General features: G+C 29.4%; 1 protein-coding gene across 1 annotated transcript; it reads right to left on the reverse strand.

Moving 5' to 3' along the window:
* Positions 1–809: 809 nt before the first annotated feature.
* Positions 810–9,802, reverse strand: LOC112697762 (putative inactive cadmium/zinc-transporting ATPase HMA3). The gene is made up of 10 exons (XM_025751081.2): positions 9,676–9,802; positions 9,149–9,369; positions 7,119–7,376; positions 5,819–5,916; positions 5,093–5,348; positions 4,839–4,976; positions 3,836–4,163; positions 3,265–3,467; positions 2,951–3,147; positions 810–2,754 (listed from the first exon to the last, which is right to left on the reverse strand). Exons 2-10 carry the CDS (start codon positions 9,342–9,344, stop codon positions 1,270–1,272), a joined length of 3,159 nt encoding a protein of 1,052 aa, XP_025606866.1. The 5' UTR covers positions 9,345–9,369; positions 9,676–9,802; the 3' UTR covers positions 810–1,269.
* Positions 9,803–27,693: the final 17,891 nt, after the last annotated feature.

Here is a 27,693-nt window from a genome sequence, read left to right on the forward strand (position 1 = left end):
AAAAAGTATCAGATCTTTTTAATAAATAGTTAAGAATCAGAGAAAAGTTTTACTCTAATAATAATAATAAAAAGTAAAAACTCAAACCATATAATGACCTTGCTTTAGGGCACTGATAATCTGAATAATAACATTGGGCTTGGGCTGGCTAAGGTATGAGCCACGTGGATTAATTTTGAATCATTGTCTTTAATTTATTATAATTAAGTTGTTAATTAACTTACAAATAAAATATAAAATTAACGAATGTGATTGTTAACACGTTTACAACATTAACTCTTACTTATAATAAGTAATAACTATCGTATAAGAGTTTTTATTTTCTTTAATTTATTATTATTTTATTCTTACTTTGTTTTATATATATATATATATATATATATATATATATATATATAAAAGATGTGATAATCGAAACCGGAGAATCCTCGCTAGAATCATTTTCAGTATCCAAGTTAGGTTTGCAGGGAAAAAAAAAAAAACAAGGAAGGAGAAGGAATACCATCAATGCATGGGTAAAGTAGTCAGTAGTGTAATTAAATATGATTGTTTGTGGTGACTTTAGATCGATTGAATAAATTTTACTTTCATGCAAATAATGTACAAAGAAAATTTAAGTAAAATTAGTGTAACTGATATTAATTTTGTTATACACTTATACGGCATGGTTTGCAAATTATTGATTAGATAATAATGATGAATATTTAATAGCCACCAACAATATATTTGAATTTTTACAGAATAACAGGAAAAATTGAACTAACCTCTCATTTATCACTTTAAAACGTAAACTAAATCACAGTCATAGATATCGAAGTGTGGTTAGTTTATCAGCATATCACAATAAAACACAAAATTAGTACAATATGTAATATCACTGACATGATTTCATGAATAAAGAGAAGATGGGCCCTTTACCCAAACAACTGAGCCTAAGTAATACCTTATATATCTATACAACACCTTTAATGTAAAACTAAAATGACAAGAAGTGACTACCACCATAACTAACAATGTTTAACCTATAAATTAACTAAATCTTCAAATGTTGTTGCCACAGTGCTAATGCTGATGAATGTTTCTGTCTAGTCTAGACAATACCACCTTGGCAAAATTGGAGGAGGTTGCTTCCACCAAGTTGTGATCACATAACTAACTTTCCTTTATTTATTTACAATACTATCAGCAATGACCAATATCTTTTTGCATTGCATGTAATGATATCTTTTTCATTTCATCATATTCAAGAAAAGAAAGGCTATTATACACCTAAACATATTCTGTAATGATCTCTGACAAACCTCCTCCAAAACCGGCACCTGAATGTCTATGCTTCTCGGCACAGCATTCCTTCATGTAACTCTTGCAGCATCCCCCATACCCTCTCTTGTTTAGACTAATACAAGCATGCACAATTGTGGAATCTCTGCATTCTTTTGTAGATCCCTCATTGCTGCTACAGCATGAACTAATGACTTGTGCCTCGTTTGAGCTCTCGCAATCACACGCCACTGGAAGTTCTTTGCATTTGTCCGAGCAACCATCGCAGCACAAATCGTTTTCTTCCTCTTCCATGCAGCAGCCGTGCTTTGAGGCCGATTTGACATCATCATCTATGTCAATAGTTATTTCACTTGTCCCTGCCTTCTCAATTTCAGAACGGGAACCTGAATTTCGATCCGGGTTGTGGCCTTTTGGATTTTCACAACCATGGATCATGTGATTGTGAGAACTATGTGATGATTCCTGTTCATGAGTAGCTGTGTCAGTCTCTTTGTGGCAGTGCTCTGTCCCATGGCAATGAGAACTATGTAATGCACCATTGTTTTCTGCATTTGGAATAACATTGTGCATTTCTGAACGACAATGGTCTTCAATATGATCATGCTTCTGATGACCCTTACAATGTTCGTGACTTCCCATGACATTATGATGCTTGACACTTCCATCTAATCTTGAATCCGAAGGGCAGGGTTCATTCTTTGAGGAGCAGGTCTCAGAGGCACACTTCTGAGGCAGAGACACCTGTTTTGTCTCCTCTGAGCCACAATGCTTATGGCTATGATGTTTATGTTGATGTAGTTGTTCATGGTGGTGGTGGTTGTGATGGTGATGATGATGAGAGGATTTTCCATGATGATGATCATGATGGTGAGAGGAGTCACCATCGGTTCCACCACATACATCTTTCTGGACATGAACTTCAGGGGAAGGTCTACAACATTTTCCTCCGTGCTTGTGTTCACCATGCTTGTGCCCTCCATGTTTGTGTGTTCCATCATGGTCATGATTTCCATGCTTGTTTTCTTCATGATTGTGTTCTCCATGATTATGTTCTCCTCTAAGGAGTAACATGCTGTTCAAGATGACAACCAAACACGTTCCAACATCAGCAAGAACTGCAGCCCAAACAAGTGGATGACCACCAATGGCCAAACCAATAATTGCAGCCTTGGTAATCACAGACAAAAAGATATTCTGTATCACTTTCCTGTGCGACTTTTTTGCAAGCTTAATCACTTCCGGAATCTTCCTAAGGTCATTTGACATAAGAATTATGTTCCCAGTCTCAGTAGCCAGTGCAGAACCTGAAATCCCCATTGAGATTCCTATATCAGCCGTAGCTAACGCCGGCGCATCATTCAAACCGTCTCCAACCATTGCTGTTGGCCCTTCCTTCTTGAATTCTGTGATGATCTTTAACTTGTCTTCTGGCAAAAGTTCTGCATGGACCAACTCCAGAGCATTCCCTAGCTGTAAGATGAAATTCAAATTACTTCTGCCACTCTTATCATTTATCTGTGAGGTTCTATGATTCTTGCAACATTAAAAATTAGTCCAATTCATCTGTCATAGAGTAGAATTTAAGTCCACTAGGTTTTACATTTTTAAAATATAAGATATGATACTATTAAATGATGTACAACCGTATAAAATTAAAATCACAAACCTGTTCCTGTGCTTGCATTGCAGCCCCTTGACTGTCTCCAGTGAGCATAGCGGTTTTGATTCCCAATGACTTGAGCTGAGCTATTGCCTCCGGAGCACCGGTTCGACAAGCATCTGATAGAGAGAAGAATCCAACTGGGGTTGCTCCACAGTATATGTATCCTGTGGTCTTTCCTATTTGACCACGCATTGCAGGCACTATGAAACAAAATCATCACAACGAATACTCACTTTAGTTCCACAAAGCTGGAAACAGAATATTGAAATGAGTTCTGCAACTTGTAATATCAAAGTAAATATGAGAAAGGCATTCACCTGTTTCTGAGCCAGCTCTAGTTGCAATTTTTTTGTTTCCAACGTAAACAAGTCTCTCTTCAATTTTTCCATATATTCCTTCTCCAGGAAAATTTTCGAACTCTGTAACATTTTCTGGGTTTGGTTCAATGGAGAGAGACCTTCCATAATCAACAATAGCTGCTGCCAATGGATGGCTTGACTTACTCTCAATACTTGACACCCTGAAACATTTTAATTTGTTAAAGCTAGCATATCTTAGATTCCGACATTCCGTATATCTATATATGTTTTTAGTCCTTTAATGTGTCATTTTGCTTTTGATTTTGGTCCCTCTAAAATTTTTGTTTTGGTCTAGTCCCTCTTTTTTCTATTATTAAGATCTTAGTCATATCATCTAGATTTAATGTTAAGTTACGATATTATAGGAATCAAGTAAATTTCAGAAAATATAGGGACTAAAGTCAAAATAACCTATTTTACACGGGCTAAAGACATAATCCTTAAATATATCATTTGTGACTTGTCTTTAACATATATACAAAATAAATTCACATCTCCAAGAAAGATGGAGAAAGAGGAGGGTCCTCACCAGTAAAGCAATGTGTTCAAATCAATTTCATCTGAAAGAGAGACAAAATTCGTCACCACAAACTCCCCCTTTGTTATGGTACCAGTTTTGTCGAAAGCCATGACCTTAATTTTTGCAAGTGTTTCAAGATAATCACCACCTTTGATGAGGAGACCAGACGTAGCTGCTTTTGTGTAGGCACAAAAAGTAGCAACTGGTGTTGAAAGGATAAGTGCACATGGGCATGCACTTACTAAGACAACAAGTGCAAAGTGAAGCCAGTGTTTCTTGTCGTGTACTTTCAATACAATTGGGATCACCGCTACTAGTGCTGATATGATTACAACAGCTGAAAATAATAACATTAAAATGTAAGGCCAATGAAACTGAATTCATTTTTTATTTTTTAGCCACATTCACAACCAGAAACACCATTCATTCAGGAAAAGATTTATCAATTGATGTGAATTCTTTTTCATACTTTCTATTTTTCCTTTAAAAATCAAATTCATGGCCCCCCAAAAAAAGCAACTTCATAATCAAAATTTCTGAAGAAGTTTTTTTTTTTTAAAAAGTAATACAATGGTTTAATTAAGAAAATTAAGAGTAGAAAATTTTTTACTTCCTCCAGTGCATTGAAGAGTTAAAATTTGTACATTTTTAAACAAACTCTTCTTTTTCGTAGTTAGGTAAACCCATACAGCAATTCTTAGTCTGATTTAACCGGTTACCAAACATGCTATGCTCTAAAGACTACACTTGTTACTCTCAGCATCAGCATTTTTGTCATAGCTTGACCTTATTGTCCTTCATGGCTTTAGTAAGAGACATGTAATAAATAAAGAATTAACTAATCAAGGGCGTGCACACAAAGTGTGGCAAATATTGAAATGCATGTGAAAATGACATTTTATCTTTTCACTTAACAAGCCTTTGATAGTAACAGCATAGTATTAAAAGTGTGTTCAAATATGAGCACTTAAACATTATTAAAATAAAAAGCTGAAAATTGTAATTAACTAACCAGGGGTGTAAAATTTGGCAAATTTGTCAATCAATCTCTGAGTGCTGGTTTTGCTGTTTTGAGCTTCTTCCACAAGCTTTGCCATTTTAGCCACAACACAATCCTCAGCCAATGCAGTAGTTTTAACACTAACATAACCTTTGTATAACCAATCACAAAATGACATTAGCATAAACAATTTGACAAAGTACCAAAAATACAGGTACCAATGAGTAATAATATGACAAACAGTAACTCAGAGTTAGAAACTTCACCATTTAAGTTAATGGTCCCAGCCCAAACAGTTGAGTCTTTTTGTTTTGCTACTGGGAATGATTCCCCTGTCAAAGTTTTTTCATCAACCTCACAGGTTCCATCAACAACCACACCATCAATTGGGATCACTTCCCCTGCCTTCACTGCTAAGATCGTGTTGACTTTGACCTCATCAGCATCAACAACCTCTCCTGTTTCAGCTATCACTGCTTTTTGAGGAGCTATGTTCATCAGTGATGACATAACCGCATTTGCCTGAATCCATATAAATTTTAAAAATGAGAAGCTTTAGAGTGATTTTGGAGAACATTTAGACAAAGTACCCTGATTTTGATGCTTGAGGATTGCTGTCTTTAACTTTTCACCCTACTCGTGACATCTTTGGAAGACTTACCTCCAAAATATGGGGACGGTGAGGACAATTCTTTTTTTTTTCTTTTTTCCGTTTCAACGTCTCTATATCTTCTGTCCTAGAATACTCAAGGATATTATGGGACCTTTCTTATGGAAGTTCCATTTTTTACTTAGATCAATGGTCCCTACAGCTATCTAATAGGAGAAGCATAACTACTACATTTTGATTAAGGCTTTACAACATAACATGAACATGGTCCATTCATATTTAGCATGGAAAGGATACAACAATGGTCTGAGTTATCTAATAAGAAACATCACAAAGTATGGGTCCACTAATATTAAGCATGAAAAAGAAATGAAACAAGTACCTTGTGGCTTGCCCTGGATTCAAGCCATTCAGCAATAGAGAAGAGAAAAACTATTGTTCCTGCCTCCAAATAATCATTCATAGCAATTGTCCCAATAACTGTTAAACAATAATAACAATGACCATCAGCCTCACCTAACCTTAACTGAATCTTCCTTGTAAGAATTCAAGTTAATGATGCAGGTCTACAAAGATTAATGTTTTTGCCCATGTGGATGTAATCAAGTTGAAACAAACACAGATTTTCGTTGGTAATTGTGACGATATCACTTATAATACATAGTTATTGATAGGCATTTCACCATTAGAGATTTAGTTTTTCAATATTTTTAATATTAAAACATTATCCTATTTAATTTGAGAAAAAAAGTTTAAGGCAAAACAAAATTTTATTCTCATCAATCATAATGCATAAAAAAGTGTCAACTTTTTTCAAAAAATAGAAAAGATGTGGTTTCAATATCTTGATTGAAGTTGGGTCTCAATAAGAGTATAAAAAATTGTAAATAGAAATAAGATATTGTCTATAGTTGCACATAGTTGCATATTAAAAAATCAATTGTCATGTAAAAAAATCACATGTATTTTGATTCCACTCCTACTGGTCCTCACTTTCCATTCCACAATTCACAAAAAGACATTACAATATACTTCTTTTCTTATCTGCTTATTCAGAAAATTTGGTAGAGTGCCGCTCATAGTCATAGTTAAGGTCATATTTGTTTGTTTCACGTCACTTTAGCAACTTTATCCACCATTCCACCAATACTGAAAGTAGAAAGTTACATCTTCCGCAGAGCACTAACTATTTTAGTAGGATCTGACTCTACTGATAAGAAAATTAACCAATATAAATTACCATTGTGTGTATGTGTGTAATTTACTATAATATTTAATTTTATCTTATGTAATTTTAAATTATTAATGAAAAACATTGCACTTCATTTTTTAAAATAGGTGAAACTATATTTGGCTGGCATGCGGGTTTTATGATCAAACGGCAACTTTTATTATTTGTTTGTTTTTCCTTCCAGGGGAAGGCAGTTAGGCAAGGATAAATGTACAGCTAGATATTTATTTACTTATTTTTAGTGAACAATCATTGAATTATTCCAAACAAGGAAAAAGTAACAGAAGTGTATGATGTGAGTTTATTTAACGTTAATTACAAAAAAAAAAGCATTATTTGATCCAACATTTAACAACAAAGTCCGGGCAGCAAAACAAATTAATTGAAAAGCAATATGATAGTGCAATATAAATTAATTTAAAGGCAAGAGTAGTAAATGATTTTGATTTACCTGCTATGATCATGAGAATGTTAATGTCAAGTCTAAGGTTCTGGATGGAGACAATGGCCTTCCGGGCGATCGGAAATATACCGGCAGCAACCGCTCCGAGAGCGAGATACTGCAATGGATGGTACACAAACTTGAGCAAGGAAAGCAAAAGTAGCAAACCACACACAATTGAGTATAGGCTTGGCCATTGCTTTTGGTGCTTTTGGTCCCCATACACTCTGACATTTGCTTCTAGTCTTGCTTGATTAAGAGCCTTGACTGTCACCATAAATAAAATCATCAAATAAGCTTTTATTTTATGATTGCGATTTTAGTGTATTGTTAATATTTGAAAAAAAAAATATTACAGAAATATTTAACTCCATTCATTACTTTGACTTTACTAGGGTGTAGTCTGTAAGAAAAAAATTGAGTCTAGTTAATATATATATAGTATAAAATTATCTTATATTGTTAGTCAATTAAATTCATGAAATTGAAAAAAAAAAAGGCTACAACATTGTACATAATTGGAAGACAATGTTAATGGATTACAACACAACACAACAGAGCACAAAACGAACGCATCCTCGTAAGTAAAGCTAAAAGGGATCAAAAGGTAAAAAAGAAAACCGCCTAACTTTATTTATGCCTTCATAGTGGATTATTCGTATAGAAAGCTTATATTTAATGTCAATGTCTACCGACATTATATTCACACTCCTTAAAGTATGGTTGCAGTAACAGTTAGACCAAGATTTCGGGGGAAAAAATCTATCTTAGTATATTGTAAAAAAAAAAATAGCTACTTAATAATGCACCTATTTTTGGTAGGAGACAAAATTACATTCATCTTCTATTCACAAAATATAAATATTTTATAGTCAATAAAAAAAAAAGCAAAACTTGTTCAATTGATATTTGTTTCTGTGTGATAAATGTATGTAATGACTATGAATAATGCGTGACGTTGTTGATACTAACACGTAACAGTTCAAGCCAAGGAAACTATTGTGCGGTGCTCATCTTCATTTATGGGAGAAAGAAAGAAAGAAAAATATTATATATTTATTTATATTATGTATGAGAAAGCACGTTAGAAGATGGCAAAAGCAACCCTCTTTTTTTTTTCCTTCCCACTAAATGTTGCCCTACCACAAATGATATCATAAATCTAGAAAGTAGAAACCAATGAAATAATTAAATATTGTGATTTGTGATCCTCTCATCATAGCAGAAAGAAAATATTCCTTTCCCCTGTTTTTTTTAAAAAAAAAATAAACGATTTTAATTCTTAACTCGATGTATCATGAAATAAACGTATACTAATTATTTAAAAATGAGAAATAAATGAATAACGCGGGGTGGTCACATGGGTTATGCTAAATTAATTTTTTTTAAAATTAATATTTTTATTAAAATTTAATTAATATTTAATTAATAAAAAATAAATATAATCTCATTATTTATACTATTAAAGTTTTAATAATAATTAATTAATAACTACACATCACAAAATATGCTAATACTATTATTTTTTTAAAAAAAGGAACGTACATAAAGAGCATGATGATTGCGAAAGGAATAAATCAGAGACCAGTTAGTTATTAACTTATTATTATATATACATATACTTGACTCAGAGCAGATAACTAAAATGGTTTTTTAAATATATAAACGTGAATAATTAATAATAACGAGATACACACATACACTGAACAAAAGAATAATTTAATTTTCATAAATCAGTAGTTAAATTTTAAACTAATTACTAAAAAATTATTTAAATATATGAATCTATTTAGGATAACTGTGTATTAAAATTAAAAACGAATAAAACATGAAGCATATATTATAATAAATAAAATTAAAACAACATTAAAGAGTGTGTTTAATTTGCGTTTTTTTTGTAAGTATTTTTTTGGGACAAAAAATATTAAAAATAAAACGAAAACGAACACGCAAATTAAAGAGACACTTATATTTCCGGTGATGAAAAAAATGCAGGAAAAAGGTGACGTGGCAATGGAAGAAGAAGAAGAAGAACGTACCAATTTGGAGCTGAGAAATGATGAGAGAGTCATGGATAACAATAACAGTACGAGTTGGTACAATGACCGAAACCTCCTTCACTCCTTGCAAAGGTTTGAGTATGTTCTCTATGAGCGGCACCTCCGACGAGCAGCACAATCCCATCACATCGAAGTAGCTCTTCTCCCACTTCTTCTTCCCCTCCTCATTCTCCATTTCTCTCAAATTACGCTACCACCAGCTGCAAAAGTCGATAATTATTCAGCAATTGAATCTTGCAGAGAAATTTAGGGGAAAAGGAAAAGGGAAAAGGAGAGATCCAGGGAGATAGATGTATTTATATATATATATAGTGCTCTATATCTTAGAAGCTACGATATTTATTAATTAATTGAATTATTGGAGTAATTAAATTAAATTAGTAGAAGGAAGCGTGTTTCATGTGTGTGGTTGTGAACAAGATAAACATGATCCGGAGTTGGAAATAGGAAGAGACACGCCTCAGAATCAGAATCAGAGAGAAGAGAAAGCAGAAAGCACCCTTCACCTTTCTACTTCTTGTGTTGAGGGAGGGTTGGTGTGTGAGTTATGGGAAAGGGCCCCTATGAGAGTATAAATAGGAAAGAGTGCCACTGCTACTATGCCATTCATTAAAAAGAAGTTAGGGGGCGTACCCAATCATTTTCTTTTTAGTATCGGTAGGTGAAAAATAAGAGATGTAAATAAAGTGAACAATAATTAATAGATCAAATTTCAGGTTTAAAATAAGAATTATATTTAATTAATTTAAAATATAAACTTTAAAATTAAAATTAATTTTTTTAACATATTATTTACGTTGTTTTTAGACATAAAATATATGACAATGCTATGATGACCGATCAGCTTTTTGTTCTATCTAATAATAAATCAAAGGATAAATTATATTTTTTTTTTAAATTAAGAGTGAGATTCGAATTTAAAATTTTTAAATAAAAAGAAAAAATTATATCATTTAAATTATAACTCGTTGGTTTTTATATTTTTATTTTAATTTTGTTTTAAATTTCTGAATTTTTATTAAATGTATTTTTAATAGTTAAAGAATGTGTTTAGCATGTTCCAACTTCTTTAAAGTTTCAATTTTTGGTTTTGTTAATTTTTCTTATGAACGTAGAAGTGATTTTATACTCAAAATTACGGTTTACAAGAAGCAACAATTCTTAGATTTTGCGTTTCACTAATGCACTTTTAGTTATTGACGCTCAACATTTATTTTTTTTTTTTACCAATTCTATTTTTAATACATGTTATTGTATCATTCATAAAATTCTTATTTTTTTAATTATTTATTATTTTTATTTTTTATTAATTTTTTATTTGATATTATTCATTTTTATAATTATAATTTTTGTGTATTATATTTATTATTATCTTTTTACAATATGATTTATTGATCCTATTAAGTAAAGTAAATTAAACAAACAAAAATTAATCATAAATAATAATAACAGAAAAAAATTATAACGTACTAAAAAAAAATATTAAAAATATACAATATAAAAAATATATCAAAAGAAAGAATAAAAAAAATAAACATGCATAAAAAATAGCATTATAATTTAATTTTATGTCTTTCTTAGTAATTATCTATCTAAAAGTGATTTTAATTAATATTATCCAAAAAATATTTATTTTATCAAAATTAATTTTGGTCATAGATCATATTGACACAAATATATTTTTTCTCAAAATCAATTCTATAAAATTACTTTTATTCAAACTTCAGTTTGATAAACGATCATTTACACACACTAAGTTTTCAAGAAATTTAAGATTAATCTAATAATAATACTTATTTGATAACAAATTTTTTGAGCTATTAATGGTACATTTAATATAAATTTAAATTTTTTTAGATAAAATTAAAATAAATTAAATTTTAAAATATTTTTAAAATTTTTTAACAAATTTAAAAACAAAAAACACATTTTATTCCAATACAAAAATAAACACCCAGATATATTTAAAAGTATGAAAAAATAAAAATAAAAATGAATATATAAATAATTGTGTGCGATTAGAAAGTGGATGAGACAAGAGTACTGGATAATCAGCAAGACTTTTAAGTGGAATCCAACTATGAATTTCACATTTATTTATTTATTTATTGTGATATTTATTTTCAAATGACATATCAAAATATTAAAGTGGTATAATATAAAGTATTCTAATTTATAATCTAATCTTCATCTGGATTATTATATGAGATACATAACGTAGGTAAATTTTTGCATGCATAATGTATTCGGTGGAGAGTCATCACTAATATTGTATTATAAGTAGTCCAAATTCATCAATTTTTTATTTAATGAAAGATGAGAACAAGTAAAAAATAAGGTGAAAAACATAAGATGGGCATAAGTTTAGAAATTTTATGATGAGAGCTGAGAGAAAGAATGAGAGATAAGGTAGAAAACATAAGATGGAGGTAGAAATTTAAAACAAATAAAGATTTTAGAGTTTGTAACTGTAAAAAATATTAAAGCTATATAATACTAAGTACTCTAAAGTTTAAACTATAATCTAGTCTTCATCTGAATTACTCCATGAAATGCGTAATGTAAGTTTGCATGTATAATATATTTGGTGGGGTCATAACTAATATAAATAGCTCAAATTCATCAATTTCTCATTCGATGAGAGATGAAAGAAAGTGAGAAATAAGGTGAAAAATATATGATAGGACAGAAGTTTCATTCGATGAGAGATGATAGCAAGAATGAGAGATAAGGTAGAAAATATAGGACAATAGTAGAAACTTAGAACAAACAAAAATTTTAGAGTTTATAACTGTAAAAAATGTTAAAGCTATATAATACAAGGTACTCCAATCTATCATCTAATCTTCATCTGAATTATTCCATAAAATGCGCAATGTAAGTAGACTTTTGCATGTATAATGTATTCGGTGGGGATCATAACTATATAAGTAGTCCAAATTCATCAATTTCTCATTCGATGAGAGATGAGAGATGAGAGATGAGAGATGAGAGATGAAAACAAGTGAGAGGTAAGGTAAAAAACATAAGATGGGACAAATATTTACAACAAATAAAGGATTCTAGAATTTCATTCAATGAAAGATGAGAGTAACAGGAAGAGATAAGGTAAAAAACATAGAATGAGAGTAGAAGTTTAGAACAAACAAAGATTTTAGAGTTTGTAACGGTAAAAAATATCAGCATTTGAAAAATAATTTTTTTAATATTTACAGGTAATCTTTTGGATGATATTTTAAAGAGAGAATTATTTCATCTGTTTTAACTCTACGTATAAATAATATATATTTATCATGAAAACAAAAAGTGATAATGTATAATTCTTACATTCATACGATACATAATGAAAAAAGGGCCAATGAGTAATAGCTCAAATGACATAGTCTCCCCATACTCAATTAAAAAGTTGCGGGTTCGAGTCTCCTATCTTTGGTAAAATAAAAAATAAAAAAAGGTCCTGAAGACTACAACGAAAATAAATTAGATGTAGTTAACCTTATATATTTTTTATGCACTCCTATTATAATTAATTACTATCAACATTAAATTAAAAAATAAATTTAGGTAACAGAAAGAATGTGGTTCTTCTCATTATAAAAATTTTAAATAAAAAATAAAAAATTGAAAAAAAATGTTCTGTAGTTAACTTTATGTATTTTTACTATAATTAATTATCATCAATATTAAACTAATAAAAAAATAATTGAAATAAGAGAAAAATAGTTGTGTATTGAAAAAAATTTACTAAAAAATTGTACTTTCTATTTACCATTGTATAAAACACATACAAAAAATGAAAAATTTGTTGTGTAAAAGAAGGTATTGGGTTATATCAAATTGTTAGCAATATTAGACAAAAAAAAATGATAAATTTCTAGCAATATAGACACTTAACCTCAAATTTATTTTTGAAGGAACAAAAAAAACATTATGGTTTTACGTTTATTATCGTGTGCTGTTTGTAATTTCTTTTCAGTCTTGATTGGGTCAATATTTAATTATTTATTTATTTATTGTGATATTTATTTTCAAATGACACGTCAAAATATTAAAATTGTATAATATAAAGTATTCTAATTTATAATCTAGTCTTCATCTAGATTACTACATGAGATACACAACGTAGGTAGACTTTTGCATGCATAATGTATTCGGTGGAAGGTCATCACTAATATAGTAATATAAGTAGTCCAAATTCATCAATTCTTTATTCAATGAAAGATGAGAACAAGTAATAGATAAGGTGAGAAACATAAGATGGGCAGAAGTTTAGGAATTTCATGATAAGAGCTGAGAGCAAGAATGAGAGATAAAGTAGAAAATATAAGATGGGGTAGAAGTTTAGAACAAAAAAAAATTCTAGAGTTTGTAACTGTAAAAATTATTAAAGCTATATAATACTAAGTACTCTAAACTATAATCTAATTTTCATCTGAGTTACTCCATGAAATGCGTAATGTAAAAAATTTTGCATATATAATATATTTGGTGGGGTTATAATTAATATAAGTAGTCTAAATTCATCAATTTCTTATTCGATGAGAGATGAGAGAAAGTGAGAGATAAGGTGAAAAATATATGATAGGACAAAAGTTTAGAACAAATAAAGGATTCTAGAGTTTCATTTGGTGAGAGATGATAGCAAAAGTGAGAGATAAGGTAGAAAATATAGGACAGTAGTAAAAGTTTAGAACAAACAAAGATTCTAGAGTTTATAATTGTAAAAACAACAATGCTAAGGAACCAACTCTATATAAGCCAAGAATCAGCCAACTAGTAAACCAGAGGCACCGGTGATTTTAACCGGATGTTGCTACTAATAGGCACACGGATATTTCTTTTTCTTGTAAATTGGATGGTTTTCGATATGATTTCTATGTTTCATGTGTTACGCATTAATAAAACATAATTAATTATATGGAACCAACTAATGAATGATCAAAGCATTGTTCCGTGATTCTCTCCTATCACTAGCGTATTTTCCCTCATGTTTTGAACGTGGTCAACAATAATTTAAAAAACAAATTAAATTATAAATTAATAAAACTAATTATAATTAATTATGTTGTTCCATTCTTGGCTGATTATTAGTTGGTTCCATATACTTTTTCTTGTAAAAAATATTAAAGCTATATAATACAAGTTACTCCAATCTATAATCTAGTCTTTATCTGAATTACTCCATGAAATGCATAATGTAAGTAGACTTTTGTCTGTACAATGTATTCGGTGGGGATCATAACTATATAAGTAGTCCAAATTCATCAATTTCTCATTCGATGAGAGATGAGAGATGAGAGATGAGAACAAGTGAGAGGTAAGGTAAAAAACATAAGATGGGACAAATATTTACAACAAATAAAGGATTCTAGAATTTCATACAATGAAAGATGAGAGTAACAGGAAGAGATAAGGTAAAAAACATAGAATGAGAGTAGAAGTTTAGAACAAACAAAGATTTTAGAGTTTGTAACGGTAAAAAATATCAGCATTTAAAAAATAAATTTTTTTAATCTTTACAGATAATCTTTTGGATGATATTTTAAAGAGAGAATTATTTCATCTGTTTTAACTCTACGTATAAATAATATATATTTATCATGAAAACAAAAAGTGATAATGTATAATTCTTACATTCATACGATACATAATAAAAAAGGGCCAATGAGTAATAGCTCAAATGGCATAGTCTCCCCATACTCAATAAAAAAAGGTCCTGAAGACTACAACGAAAATGAATTAGATGTAGTTAACCTTATATATTTTTTATGCACTCCTATTACAATTAATTACTATCAACATTAAATTAAAAAATAAATTTAGGTAACAGAAAGAATGTGGTTCTTCTCATTATAAAAATTTTAAATAAAAAATAAAAAATTGAAAAAAAATATTCTGTAGTTACCTTTATGTATTTTTACTATAATTAATTATCATCAATATTAAACTAATAAAAAAATAATTTAAATAAGAGAAAAATAGTTGTGTATTGAAAAAAATTTACTAAAAAATTGTACTTTCTATTTACTACTGTATAAAACACATACAAAAAATGAAAAATTTGTTGTGTAAAAGAAGGTATTGGGTTATATCAAATTGTTAGCAATATTAGACAAAAAAAATGATAAATCTCTAGCAATATGGACACTTAACCTCAAATTTATTTTTGAAGGAACAAAAAAAACATTATGGTTTTACGTTTATTATCGTGTGCTATTTGTAATTTCTTTTCAATCTTGATTGGGTCAATATTTAATTATTTATTTATTTATTGTGATATTTATTTTCAAATGACACGTCAAAATATTAAAATTGTATAATATAAAGTATTCTAATTTATAATCTAGTCTTCATCTAGATTACTACATGAGATACACAACGTAGGTAGACTTTTGTATGCATAATGTATTCGGTGGAAGGTCATCACTAATATAGTAATATAAGTAGTCCAAATTCATCAATTCTTTATTCAATGAAAGATGAGAACAAGTAATAGATAAGGTGAGAAACATAAGATGGGCAGAAGTTTAGGAATTTCATAATAAGAGTTGAGAGCAAGAATGAGAGATAAAGTAGAAAACATAAGATGGGGTAGAAGTTTAGAACAAACAAAAATTCTAGAGTTTGTAACTGTAAAAAATATTAAAGCTATATAATACTAAGTACTCTAAACTATAATCTAGTTTTCATCTGAGTTACTCCATGAAATGCGTAATGTAAAAAATTTTGCATATATAATATATTTGGTGGGGTTATAATTAATATAAGTAGCCTAAATTCATCAATTTCTTATTCGATGAGAGATGAGAGATAGTGAGAGATAAGGTGAAAAATATATGATAGGACAAAAGTTTAGAACAAATAAAGGATTCTAGAGTTTCATTTGGTGAAAGATGATAGCAAAAGTGAGAGATAAGGTAGAAAATATAGGACAGTAGTAAAAGTTTAGAACAAACAAAGATTCTAGAGTTTATAATTGTAAAAAATATTAAAGCTATATAATACAAGTTACTCCAATCTATAATCTAGTCTTCATCTGAATTACTCCATGAAATGTGTAATGTAAGTAGACTTTTGCCTGTACAATGTATTCGGTGGGGATCATAACTATATAAGTAGTCCAAATTTATCAATTTCTCATTCGATGAGAGATGAGAGATGAGAACAAGTGAGAGGTAAGGTAAAAAACATAAGATGGGACAAATATTTACAACAAATAAAGAATTCTAGAATTTTATTCAATGAAAGATGAGAGTAACAGGAAGAGATAAAGTAAAAAACATAGAATGAGAGTAGAAGTTTAGAACAAACAAAGATTTTAGAGTTTGTAACGGTAAAAAATATCAGCATTTGAAAAATAAATTTTTTTAATCTTTACAGATAATCTTTTGGATGATATTTTAAAGAGAGAATTATTTCATCTGTTTTAACTCTACGTATAAATAATATATATTTATCATGAAAACAAAAAGTGATAATGTATAATTCTTACATTCATACGATACATAATGAAAAAAGAGCCAATGAGTAATAACTCAAATGGCATAGTCTCCTCATACTCAATTAAGAGGTTGCGGGTTCCAGTCTCCTATCTTTGGTAAAAAAAAATGAAAAAAGGTCCTGAAGACTACAACGAAAATGAATTAGATGTAGTTAACCTTATATATTTTTTATGCACTCCTATTATAATTAATTACTATCAACATTAAATTAAAAAATAAATTTAGGTAACAGAAAGAAAGTGGTTCTTCTTATTATAAAAAATTTAAATAAAAAATAAAAAATAAAAAAAATATTCTGTAGTTAACTTTATGTATTTTTACTATAATTAATTATCATTAATATTAAACTAATAAAAAAATAATTGAAATAAGAGAAAAATAGTTGTGTATTGAAAAAAATTTATTAAAAAATAATTTTAATTGTACTTTCTATTTACTATTTGTATAAAACACATATAAAAAATGAAAAATTTATTGTGTAAAAAAGGTATTGGGTTATATCAAATTCTTAGCAATATTAGACAAAAAAAAATGATAAATCTCTAGCAATATAAACACTTAACCTCAAATCTATTTTTGAAGGAACAAAAAAATATTATGGTTTTACGTTTATTATCGTGTGCTGTTTGTAATTTGTTTTCAGTCTTGATTGGGTCAATATTTAATTATTTATTTATTTATTGTGATATTTATTTTCAAATGACACGTCAAAATATTAAAATTGTATAATATAAAGTATTCTAATTTATAATCTAGTCTTCATCTAGATTACTACATGAAATACACAACGTAGGTAGACTTTTGCATGCATAATGTATTAGGTGGAAGGTCATCACTAATATAGTAATATAAGTAGTCCAAATTCATCAATTTTTTATTCAATGAAAGATGAGAACAAGTAATAGATAAGGTGAGAAACATAAGATGGGCAGAAGTTTAGAAATTTCATGATAAGAGCTGAGAGCAAGAATGAGAGATAAAGTAGAAAACATAAGATGGGGTAGAAGTTTAGAACAAATAAAAATTCTAGAGTTTGTAACTGTAAAAAATATTAAAGCTATATAATACTAAGTACTCTAAACTATAATCTAGTCTTCATCTGAGTTACTCCATGAAATGCGTAATGTAAAAAATTTTTGCATATATAATATATTTGGTGGGGTTATAATTAATATAAGTAGCCTAAATTCATCAATTTCTTATTCGATGAGAGATGAGAGAAAGTGAGAGATAAAGTGAAAAATATATGATAGGACAGAAGTTTAGAACAAATAAAGGATTCTAGAGTTTTATTTGGTGAGAGATGATAGCAAAAGTGAGAGATAAGGTAGAAAATATAGGACAGTAGTAAAAGTTTAGAACAAACAAAGATTCTAGAGTTTATAATTGTAAAAAATATTAAAGCTATATAATACAAGTTACTCCAATCTATAATTTAGTCTTCATCTGAATTACTCCATAAAATGCGTAATATAAGTAGACTTTTGCCTGTATAATGTATTCGGTAGGGATCATAACTATATAAGTAGTCCAAATTTATCAATTTCTTATTAGATGAGAGATGAGAGATGAGAACAAGTGAGAGATAAGGTAAAAAACATAAGATGGAGCAGATATTTAGAACAAATAAAGGATTCTAGAATTTCATTTAATGAAAGATGAAAGTAACAGAGAGAGATAAGGTGAAAAACATAGAATGGGAGTAGAAGTTTAAATCAAACAAAGATTTTAGAGTTTGTAACGGTAAAAAATATCAGCATTTGAAAAATAAGTTTTTTAATGTATAATTCTTATATTCATACGATACACAATAAAAAAGAGGTCCTGAAGATTATAACTGAGATGAATTAGATGTGGTTAATCTTATATATTTTTTATACACTTCTACTATAATTAATTACTATCAACATTAAATTAAAAAAATAAATTTAGGTAACAGAAAGAAAGTGGTTCTTCTCATTATAAAAAATTCAAATAAAAGAAAATAAAAAATTAAAAAAATAAATAATATATGTTTTGTAGTTAATTTTACGTATTTCTACTATAATTAATTACCATCAATATTAAACTAATAAAAAATAATCTAAATAAAAAAAATAGTTGTATATTAAAAAATTTTTACTAAAAATTAATTTCGATGGTATTTTCTATTTACCGTATAAAATACATACAAAAAATGAAAAATTTGTTGTGTAAAAGAAGGTATCGAGTTATATCAAATTCTTAGTAATATTAGACAAAAAAAATGATAAATCTCTAACAATGTAGACGCTTAACCTCAAATATATTTTTGAAGGAATGAAAGAACAATATGAGTTTACGTTTATTGTCGTGTACTGTTTGTAATTTATTTTTAGTTTTGATTATTGGGTCTTAAGTCAAGGATTAATCTATCGCAAATTAAAACTTTATTTAGGAATTTGTTGCTCGACAATGAATTATTGTATACACAATACAAAATTTAAATTTTAAACACTTGCTTAAACAAATTAGTAAGTTAACCACTAAATAAATCCAACTTAATTAATGAGTTGATATCTTTAAAATTAGAATGATTTTTTTTAAATAAGGATAAAAAAGGGTGAATTTCTAATAGCTCTCATGAGTTTACTATAATTAAAAAATAAAAAATATTAAAAGGTCATCAAAATTTATTTGTTTTGATTATTATTTAACCATCAATTTAATTCTTTTAGTCTAGTTCTTTCAATTTAAAAATTCAACAATATATTTTATCTTATATTTTTAAATTTTAATTGTTAACTCTTGACAAAAAAAAAATTTAATAGCCTTTTAATTTTTTTTTAAAGATTTGAGCGTCAGTCTAATTTTTTTTTTAAGTTTTATAAATCAAACTTACATTTATTAGTTACAAATGATATTCTAACTTATTAAAATAATTCAATAAAAATGCTTTGCAAAAAATATTTTCTATAGTAAACTCCATTTATAACTAACGATCATCCAATTCAATAGTAAAATTAAAAGTAGAAAAACTATAGTAAATGCTAATTTAAATGCGGTTTGGACTTTGGATCAAACTATTGAAGGAAAAATCAAGAGAAAAATTTAGAGTTGTTAGGCACAAAAGAAAAAATGATCTTTTCAAAAAATTAAATTGATTTTGGAGTTCACCAAAGATCGAACTCTTGACATTTTAAATCTAAGATTCTAATATTATGTCATGATACCACTCATTCCAAAAATTTCAACTGATAAAAAAAAGTAATACTAATAATTATATCTCTAATATTCCATAAACCTCCATTATACGCATTGTATAAATATTCCATTAGATTTTCATACTTTCCAAAAAAAAATAGTGACTCACACCGTGTCCGCTTACAATCTGCTATATACATGCAAAGGGTAAAGTAAAGCTAACCATCAACGTAATGAAATAATTAACTAACTATATATCTTAGTAAAGTGACTGCTATACAACTAACACTTTTTTTGTCAGATAAAAATATTCCTTTTTAGGATAACTTTTAAAATTAGTGCCGCTATCAATTTTTTTTATGTTATTAAAAAAATAATATATATAAAATTCAATAAGTAAAACACACATTCACAAAAAATCTATCGTCAATTCGGTTACTTGCAATCTTATAATATATATATATATATATATATATATATATATATATATATATATATATATATATATATATATATATATATATATATATATAAGGTAAAAACTTAAATACAGTCGATTTTACGTGAAGTTGATACCTAAGAGTCGTTAGATAATTTGATTGATTTGACTAAATTTTCATTTAACAGCTTTTAAGTATCAACTTCACGTGAAGTCGACTTCACCTGAATTTTCACTTATATATAAATACATAGTGATTAATTTGATGACTATTTTTTGTGTGTATGTACATAGTAAAAAAACTTAAAAATCCAAAAAATTAATTATATATGCTTTTGAGATAATTTTAACCAAAGGAAAAAAAAACGAACAAAATAGTATCTTTCTTAAATTAAACGGATGTTAGGTAACTAAAGTGCTAATTGATGATAGAAGATATTAGGATTAGTTAGTATTTATTAGAATTTTTTAGTATATCTGAATATTTATTATAAAATATTATGTTTTTATTATTTTGATTTTTCTTAACATTTATAAATAATCTTTTATATTGTATTATTTTACACAACTTGAATAGACATAAAACTTTTTCTCTACTGCTCTCTCTTACCTTTTCTAACATGGTATCAGAATCATAGTATCAGAAACCATGGTATCTTCCTTGAAGAGGATAGATTATTTTTTCTTGTAAAATCACCATATTTTTCATATTTTTCTTTTGTACTATTTTTTTCCTTCTTTTTTGTCAATGTTTTGATTTTTTTTACCTCACCGATTAGCTCATTCACTACTTATTTATTCTCATGGACAAACCATATGTTTTTCGTCACCTTTTTATAGTTTGGAATCTCTTTGCACTGTCACTTTTCAGTAATTTTTCGACAGTTCGCCATCTTTTCAATAGTGTTTCGACAGTTGGCCACTCTTCCGACAGTTTTGACTGCATTTTTCTTGCAATAGTTTCATTTGCATTCCCTTCCGCCAGTTTCATCTGTGCTTCCTGCCGGCAATTTCGTCTGCGCTTCCTATCGGTAGTTCCGTTTGTGTTTTCTTTTCGGCAGTTCCATCTGCACTTTCTTCTGGCAGTTACGACTGCACCTGTTACATAAATTTATGCAGCTTTTTTTTATTTCGTTGTTTTAAATAAGTTTAAAACTTAAGTTGTCATTTGAGTTTGAGAGAGGATGTTAGAAAATATTAGGATCAATTAATATTTCTTAAAATTATTTAGTATATATAAATATTTATTATAGGATAATTAGAAGATATTAGGATCAATTAGTATTTATTAGAATTATTTAGTATATCTAAATATTTATTTATTTTCGTTATTTAGTATTTATTATAATAAATATTCAGATATATCAAATAATTCGAATAAATATTTTTTTTTTAAACAAGAGAGCTCAACACACTAAGGTGGAGCTGAAAAACAACAAAGTACACAACTAGAAGTAAAACAAAAAAGAATGTAATCCCTTTGTCATCTCCGACATTGTCATCATCAACTAAAGAGATCATCATCGCTCCAATCCTTGTAGCTCAAAAACGATCGGTTGATAATTACCCTCACACAAGCCTCCTTATTCTGGAATATTCTCTCATTCTTTTCAACTCACACATTTCAAATTATTTAACAGAACCTATCAACCACTTTTTACGCTCCTCTTTTCTAGTAAGAACTCCTATCTAACTTTTAAAATGATCCTTTGATGTACCTGAAAAGAACCACAACCGACTAAATTTAGATAGTCAAGCGCATTACACCTGCCAAGTAAATTCACAACCAAAAAATAAATGGTGAATATATTCAACATCCTTTTTACATAGAACACAGACATTATCACCCTGGGTAACAATTCCAAGTCTACTCAAACGTTCCTTTATATTCACTCTGTCAATCAAGACAAACCAGGTAAACAACTCTACTCTTGGTTGAACCAAGCCTCTTCAAATTGTTTTGTGAAGCTATAAATTTTTACATCTTCCGAAAGTATTTCTGCCTGCAACACATGCACAAATGAGTTAGTAGAAAAGATCCCTTTTCTATCAAATTTCTAGACGACTTTATCCTCTCTGTCGTTTGATATCTTAACAGGTCTTAAGGCATCAAGTAACTGATTTACTAAGTCTATCTCCACTGGTATAACTCTCGCTTCTACTGAAAGTTCCATATCCACTCTAACTCATCCCAAAACTTACAATCCCCTATAACAGATCCTCTTTGGTTTGAAACCGAGAAAAGTATTGGAAAATAATCTTTTAGCAAACCACCCTGTAGGCAAACATCCTCCCAAAATCGAGTCTTTCTTCCATCACCTACCTCCATAGCCAACCCAATAACCATCTTCTCTCTCACACGTTGATCCTTAAACTGTATCTGACAAATATCTTTTCATGGGCCACCTCTAATAGGTAAAGTCTGATTGGATAACATCACATCTGGATTCATATTGTTGCATGAGCACACTATCTTCTTTCATAATGGACACTCCTCTTCAGAAAAGCGCCACCACCACTTAAACAGAAGCGATGTGTTACGGATCACAGCATCTCCCACCCCCAACCCACCTTTTTTCTTTGGAGCTTGCACCACTTCCCACCTAATCATCGCCATGCCTTTCCTACCTTCCACTTTACTCCACAAGAATCTTTTTTGTAATGAAATCAATTTCTTTGCTACAACTTTTGGCATCTTATATAAACTTAAGTAGTACACTCGCAAGTTATTAAGAACAGATTTGATAAGAATCAACTTGCCATAATATCATCTTCCTCATTATACAGCATTGCACCTGACTCCACCGCTAAGTCCCATACTTTCCTGTTTTCAATCATCTAATATTCCAATACCAATTCCTGGTCATCTTTATTTCTCCCTGCATCTATGCCCGCACCATCAACAGCCACAACTTTCCTCCCACCATCTTCGTCATCATACTTTGAAGCCACCCAATCCCCCTGAGCTACTTTTCCATCATCCCAGCTCTTATCTTCATCGACTCTACCCCCTATTCCTGAATTTGCTCTACCATCATCATCATCAACATCAGCTACCTCCTCGTCCCCATTATCATTGTGTAAGGTGTTCATCATCACCAACCTCATCAATGGTGGTGCCTCCCTGTCACCGTGGCTAAGGCCATCTTTCACCCGTAGAGTTAGCTCTACGCAAGGTGTAAGGCACGCAGACCAGCCGATGTCACTGCTTCCCCGTCGACCTTCTCTGACATTAAGGTGAAACTATCCCTGGACTTGTTCAGCGTCGTCTCCTTCACGCGTAGATGATGCTCCCAAGTTGTGGCTCAATCAAAGACCTAGCCTCTGTGTTTCTCTTTTGACTCGAATTCAACGTGCCCGACCCAACTTCTTGGCATGATTCATCATCCCAGCCCAAGTTGCTGATGAGCTAGGGCCCACCGTAAAACCCCACCCATTTTTTGGACCGTTCATCTTATTGGGCTTAACACAAGCACCCTCTAATTTGTTATTATTATACCTTATATCCCCAACTTTCAGCCCATCGATAATGCCATTATAACCCTTAGTCACCGTTTTCTCATAGGTTGTTTTATTACTTATAAAATCAAATCCCGCATAATCAACCTTATCTTCAACACCTATATAATCTGAATGATGCGTTACATAATTCTCATTATTGTGTTTTAATTGCTCATTAATCCACTCATTCAAAATTAATTCTGAAATTACGATCCTACCTTTCTCCTTTCCCACCTCCTTTGGCACCTGAACAACCACTTCTTCCGCCCAATCTCTACAATCTTCCTGTGTGATTGTCTGTGAATTCCTTATATCCATAACTACGTACTCTCTTGCTGTCTCTTTCCTTTGCTGTTTATGGTTAGGCCCTGCTTCAACATCTGCTTTTAAGTTACAACTCAAGCCATACGTTTTGCGGCCAACCTCTTTCACCAGGGCATCGAAGCCACTCGTGCCTAATGTAATATGGTCCCATTCATTAATCACATCCGTTGTACAAATATCAATTTGTACACATCCAACACTGAAGGATAGGCACGATTCTGTCACTTTCTTACATCCAACAACTTTCCCCCATTGACTTTCTATCGTTCTGAAGGTGTCCACTAACCAAGCATGCAACAGAACCCCAAAATATTCTAACCACACTCTTCGAGTTTTGCTTTGCTTCGCCTCATCCCATCTCCATACACTATGAAAGAATTGTAACAGGCTATTCATTTTCAAAGTGTATGCTTCTGCATGCAACATACTATCAAAAGTCAGAAGGGCTTTATATGCTCTGAGCTCCCTAACTTGAACAACTTGAGGTAGATTCTTTCCCAATCATATCCTTCAAAGAGCTATAATGAATGGCGCTAGTAGTTCCACCCGCTATACTCTTTTGTAGTCAGTCCTGATTCTCTTTGGCCACTGACACTTTCACTTTTTTCGTCCATCCATTTCCATGAGGATCTTCTTCTTTCGTTGCCTTCCTTGGCTCTTTGACATCCATCCCTGAGTTTCGCTGGTCCACTCTCTGATTCAACCGGGCATTCTACTTTTCTGATTCGCCTCTCCTTCCTGAGCCCTCTTCCTTACTCCGCATCTACTGTTCTCCTGTACCTAGCTTCTCCTATTGAAATAATATTTTCTCTCAACTTCATACGATTCATTTCTGATATAGCCTTCAGCTCCTCTCTCTTCGTCATATATCGTATGAACGCAAAAATGTATAACATACCACTTTTTATTTTCGTGATAAATATATGTCATTTATGCGTCTAGTTCAATTGAAACGAAGGAACAAGTCTTCTTTTGAAATGTCTTCTGGGAGATTATCTACAAAGATAGAGAATGATTCGTTTTTTAAACGCTGGTACTCTTCCCAATTTCAAACCCTCGGATCCTTTGCAATTGTCCTAGTTCTACCGCACCTTGTATTTCCTACCCTCTCTCTCACCTTTCTTTCTCTCATATTTTGCCTCGATTTTAATTCTAATAAATATTAAGTGGGCACTAGATTCGATGGTCGCAGAACGTTTGGACCATTAAATGGTCCCATAACAAACATGTTTTTTAAGTTTTTTAATAACTGCTAAATAGTCCTTATCTAATTTTAATTACAAATTAATCCCATATTTATTATTTAATTTTAAAATCTATTTTTTATTTTATAATTATTATTTTATCATTCATCTATCATGTTTATTAATAATAAAAAACTAAAACAATAACAAATTAGATCTTCCATTAATAGTAATAAATATTTTGCAATCTTAGTCGATCATCATTTTATCATTGATCCGTCACATACGTATTGGATTGAAAAAATCGTGTTTGTTAGAAATTCAATCGATTGGAATTGATACACAATCGATTGAATTTTGCAAGGCACATGGGGTTTTTCTTATTCAATCGATTGGTCATATTACCCAATCGATTGAAATCATCAAAGCAATCTGGGTTTAGTTAATTCATTCGATTGGTTCTATTACCCAATCGATTGATTTACGCTATTAGAATGATATATGAAATTTTAATCGATTGGTATGATAATACAATCAATTAAAGTTTGTACGCGACTAATGGTATTTTCCAACTCAATCAATTGGTACGAGCATTCAATCGATTTAAATGTAACGCGAATAAGGTTTTTTCCTACATTTAATCAATTGGTATGATAATACAATCGATTGAATTTTGATATGCACTATATATTAAGGCTGATAACCATCCATGTTCAGCCTCCCTCCCCTTTTTAAATTTTACAACTCTATTTTTGCATAACCTCTCCTCTCTCTAAATCCAAAAAACTTCTCTCTTCTTCTTCTCCAATTTCATCCACATTCACTCCAAATTACATACATATTATTAATCCTCGTCCAAATTCTTACAAAATCCATCGAACCAATATTTTCAAAATAGCCAGAACTAAAAATGCAAAAAGAGTTAGGATTGAGAGTGAAAGTTCTGCATTCACCAATTTATAACTTTGATATTAAAGAAAAGATAAGATTAGAGTATATAAATCAAAATAAAAACTTAAAAATTGAAGATAGAATTTTAAAGATAAGATATATGAATAATAAAATAATAATTTATAAACACGAGTAGAAAAATTGAGAACGTCATAACATATAACGTAGTGCACAATTCAATCAATTGGATAACACAACCAATCGATTGAATTGTGAAAATTCATATTGCTTTGAAGACTTAAATCGATTGGATAACACAACCAATCGATTGAATTGTGGGACCTCATATTGGTTTGAAGCCTTCAATCGATTGGGTAACATAAACAATCGATTGAATTAGAAAAAACCTACATTCTAATCATCGTTCAATCGATTGTGTAAAAGTTACAATCGATTGATTTTTGAGAAATCATACTATCATTCAATATTCAATCGATTGTTTTGTGGAAATCTGAATTCCAATTGATTGAATTAATTATGAGAAATCTGAAATTCAATCGATTGTTTTATTAATCCAATCGATTGATTTGATAAGAAACACGATTTCACAACCCTATACTAATGTAACGGATCAAAGATAAAATTTTAATTGATTAGGATTGCCAAAAAATTATTATAATTAATGAAAGATCTAATTCGTTATTTTTTTGTATTTTATTATGATAGTTGAATGATAAAATAATGATTTATAAAATAAAAAATAGATTTTATAATTAAATAATATATAAGGGATTAATTTGTAGTTAAAATTAGATAAAGACTATTTAGCCGTTATTAAAAAATTTAAAAAATATATTTTGTTATATAACCATTTAATGATCTAAACGTTTTGTGATCATCGAATCCAGTTTCTACTAAGTGTGTGTTTGGATTAGAGTTGGTCAAATTTCAGTTTGAATGAAAGTGATTTGTAAAATTGATTTTGGATAGAAGTGGGTTGGTGCCAATATGATTTATGTTTGGCAATTCTATACTAAAATTGATTTTGATAAAATGAAATTATTTAGACAATATTAGTTAAAATCACTTTTAGATAGATGATTACTTAAATACTAAAAAAATTAAATTATAATATTATTTTTTAGTATATTTGATTTTTTTTAATACTTCTTTTAGTATATTTTTTATATAGTATTTTTTATAAAACTCTATTTTAGTTTGTTATATTTTTTACTATTATAATAAAAATTAATATTTATTTATTAAATTAAAAATAACATATAAAATAATATATTTTAGTACTCTTTATGAGTACTCTCAATAATCTTATTTTGTTTACTATTTTGGGTTCTAACTTTTTATTAATTTTATTTTTATTATTATTTATAATTAATTTTTTATTTAATTTATCATTTTCAATAGGAATAATAATAGATATTATATAACAAATTAGAATAATAAACAGTGAGCAAGAATTACAATAATAAATTTTACAATGTTAAATAAAAAAATATTCTATAA

The sequence above is a fragment of the Arachis hypogaea genome, chromosome 1 (assembly GCF_003086295.3).
Source record: "Arachis hypogaea cultivar Tifrunner chromosome 1, arahy.Tifrunner.gnm2.J5K5, whole genome shotgun sequence".
Classification (NCBI taxonomy): Eukaryota; Viridiplantae; Streptophyta; class Magnoliopsida; order Fabales; family Fabaceae; genus Arachis; species Arachis hypogaea.

What these genes read in the sequence shown, in the direction of transcription:
- LOC112697762 (XM_025751081.2), bottom strand. Translation starts at nt 9,344, where the DNA reads ATGGAGAATGAGGAGGGGAAGAAGAAGTGGGAGAAGAGCTACTTCGAT. An exon ending in TGCCAAATTTTACACCCCTG is followed by an intron (nt 4,164 to 4,838) that starts GTTAGTTAATTA and finishes TATTATTTTCAG; the next exon opens with CTGTTGTAATCATATCAGCA. An exon ending in CAATGCAAGCACAGGAACAG is followed by an intron (nt 2,755 to 2,950) that starts GTTTGTGATTTT and finishes TTCATCTTACAG; the next exon opens with CTAGGGAATGCTCTGGAGTT.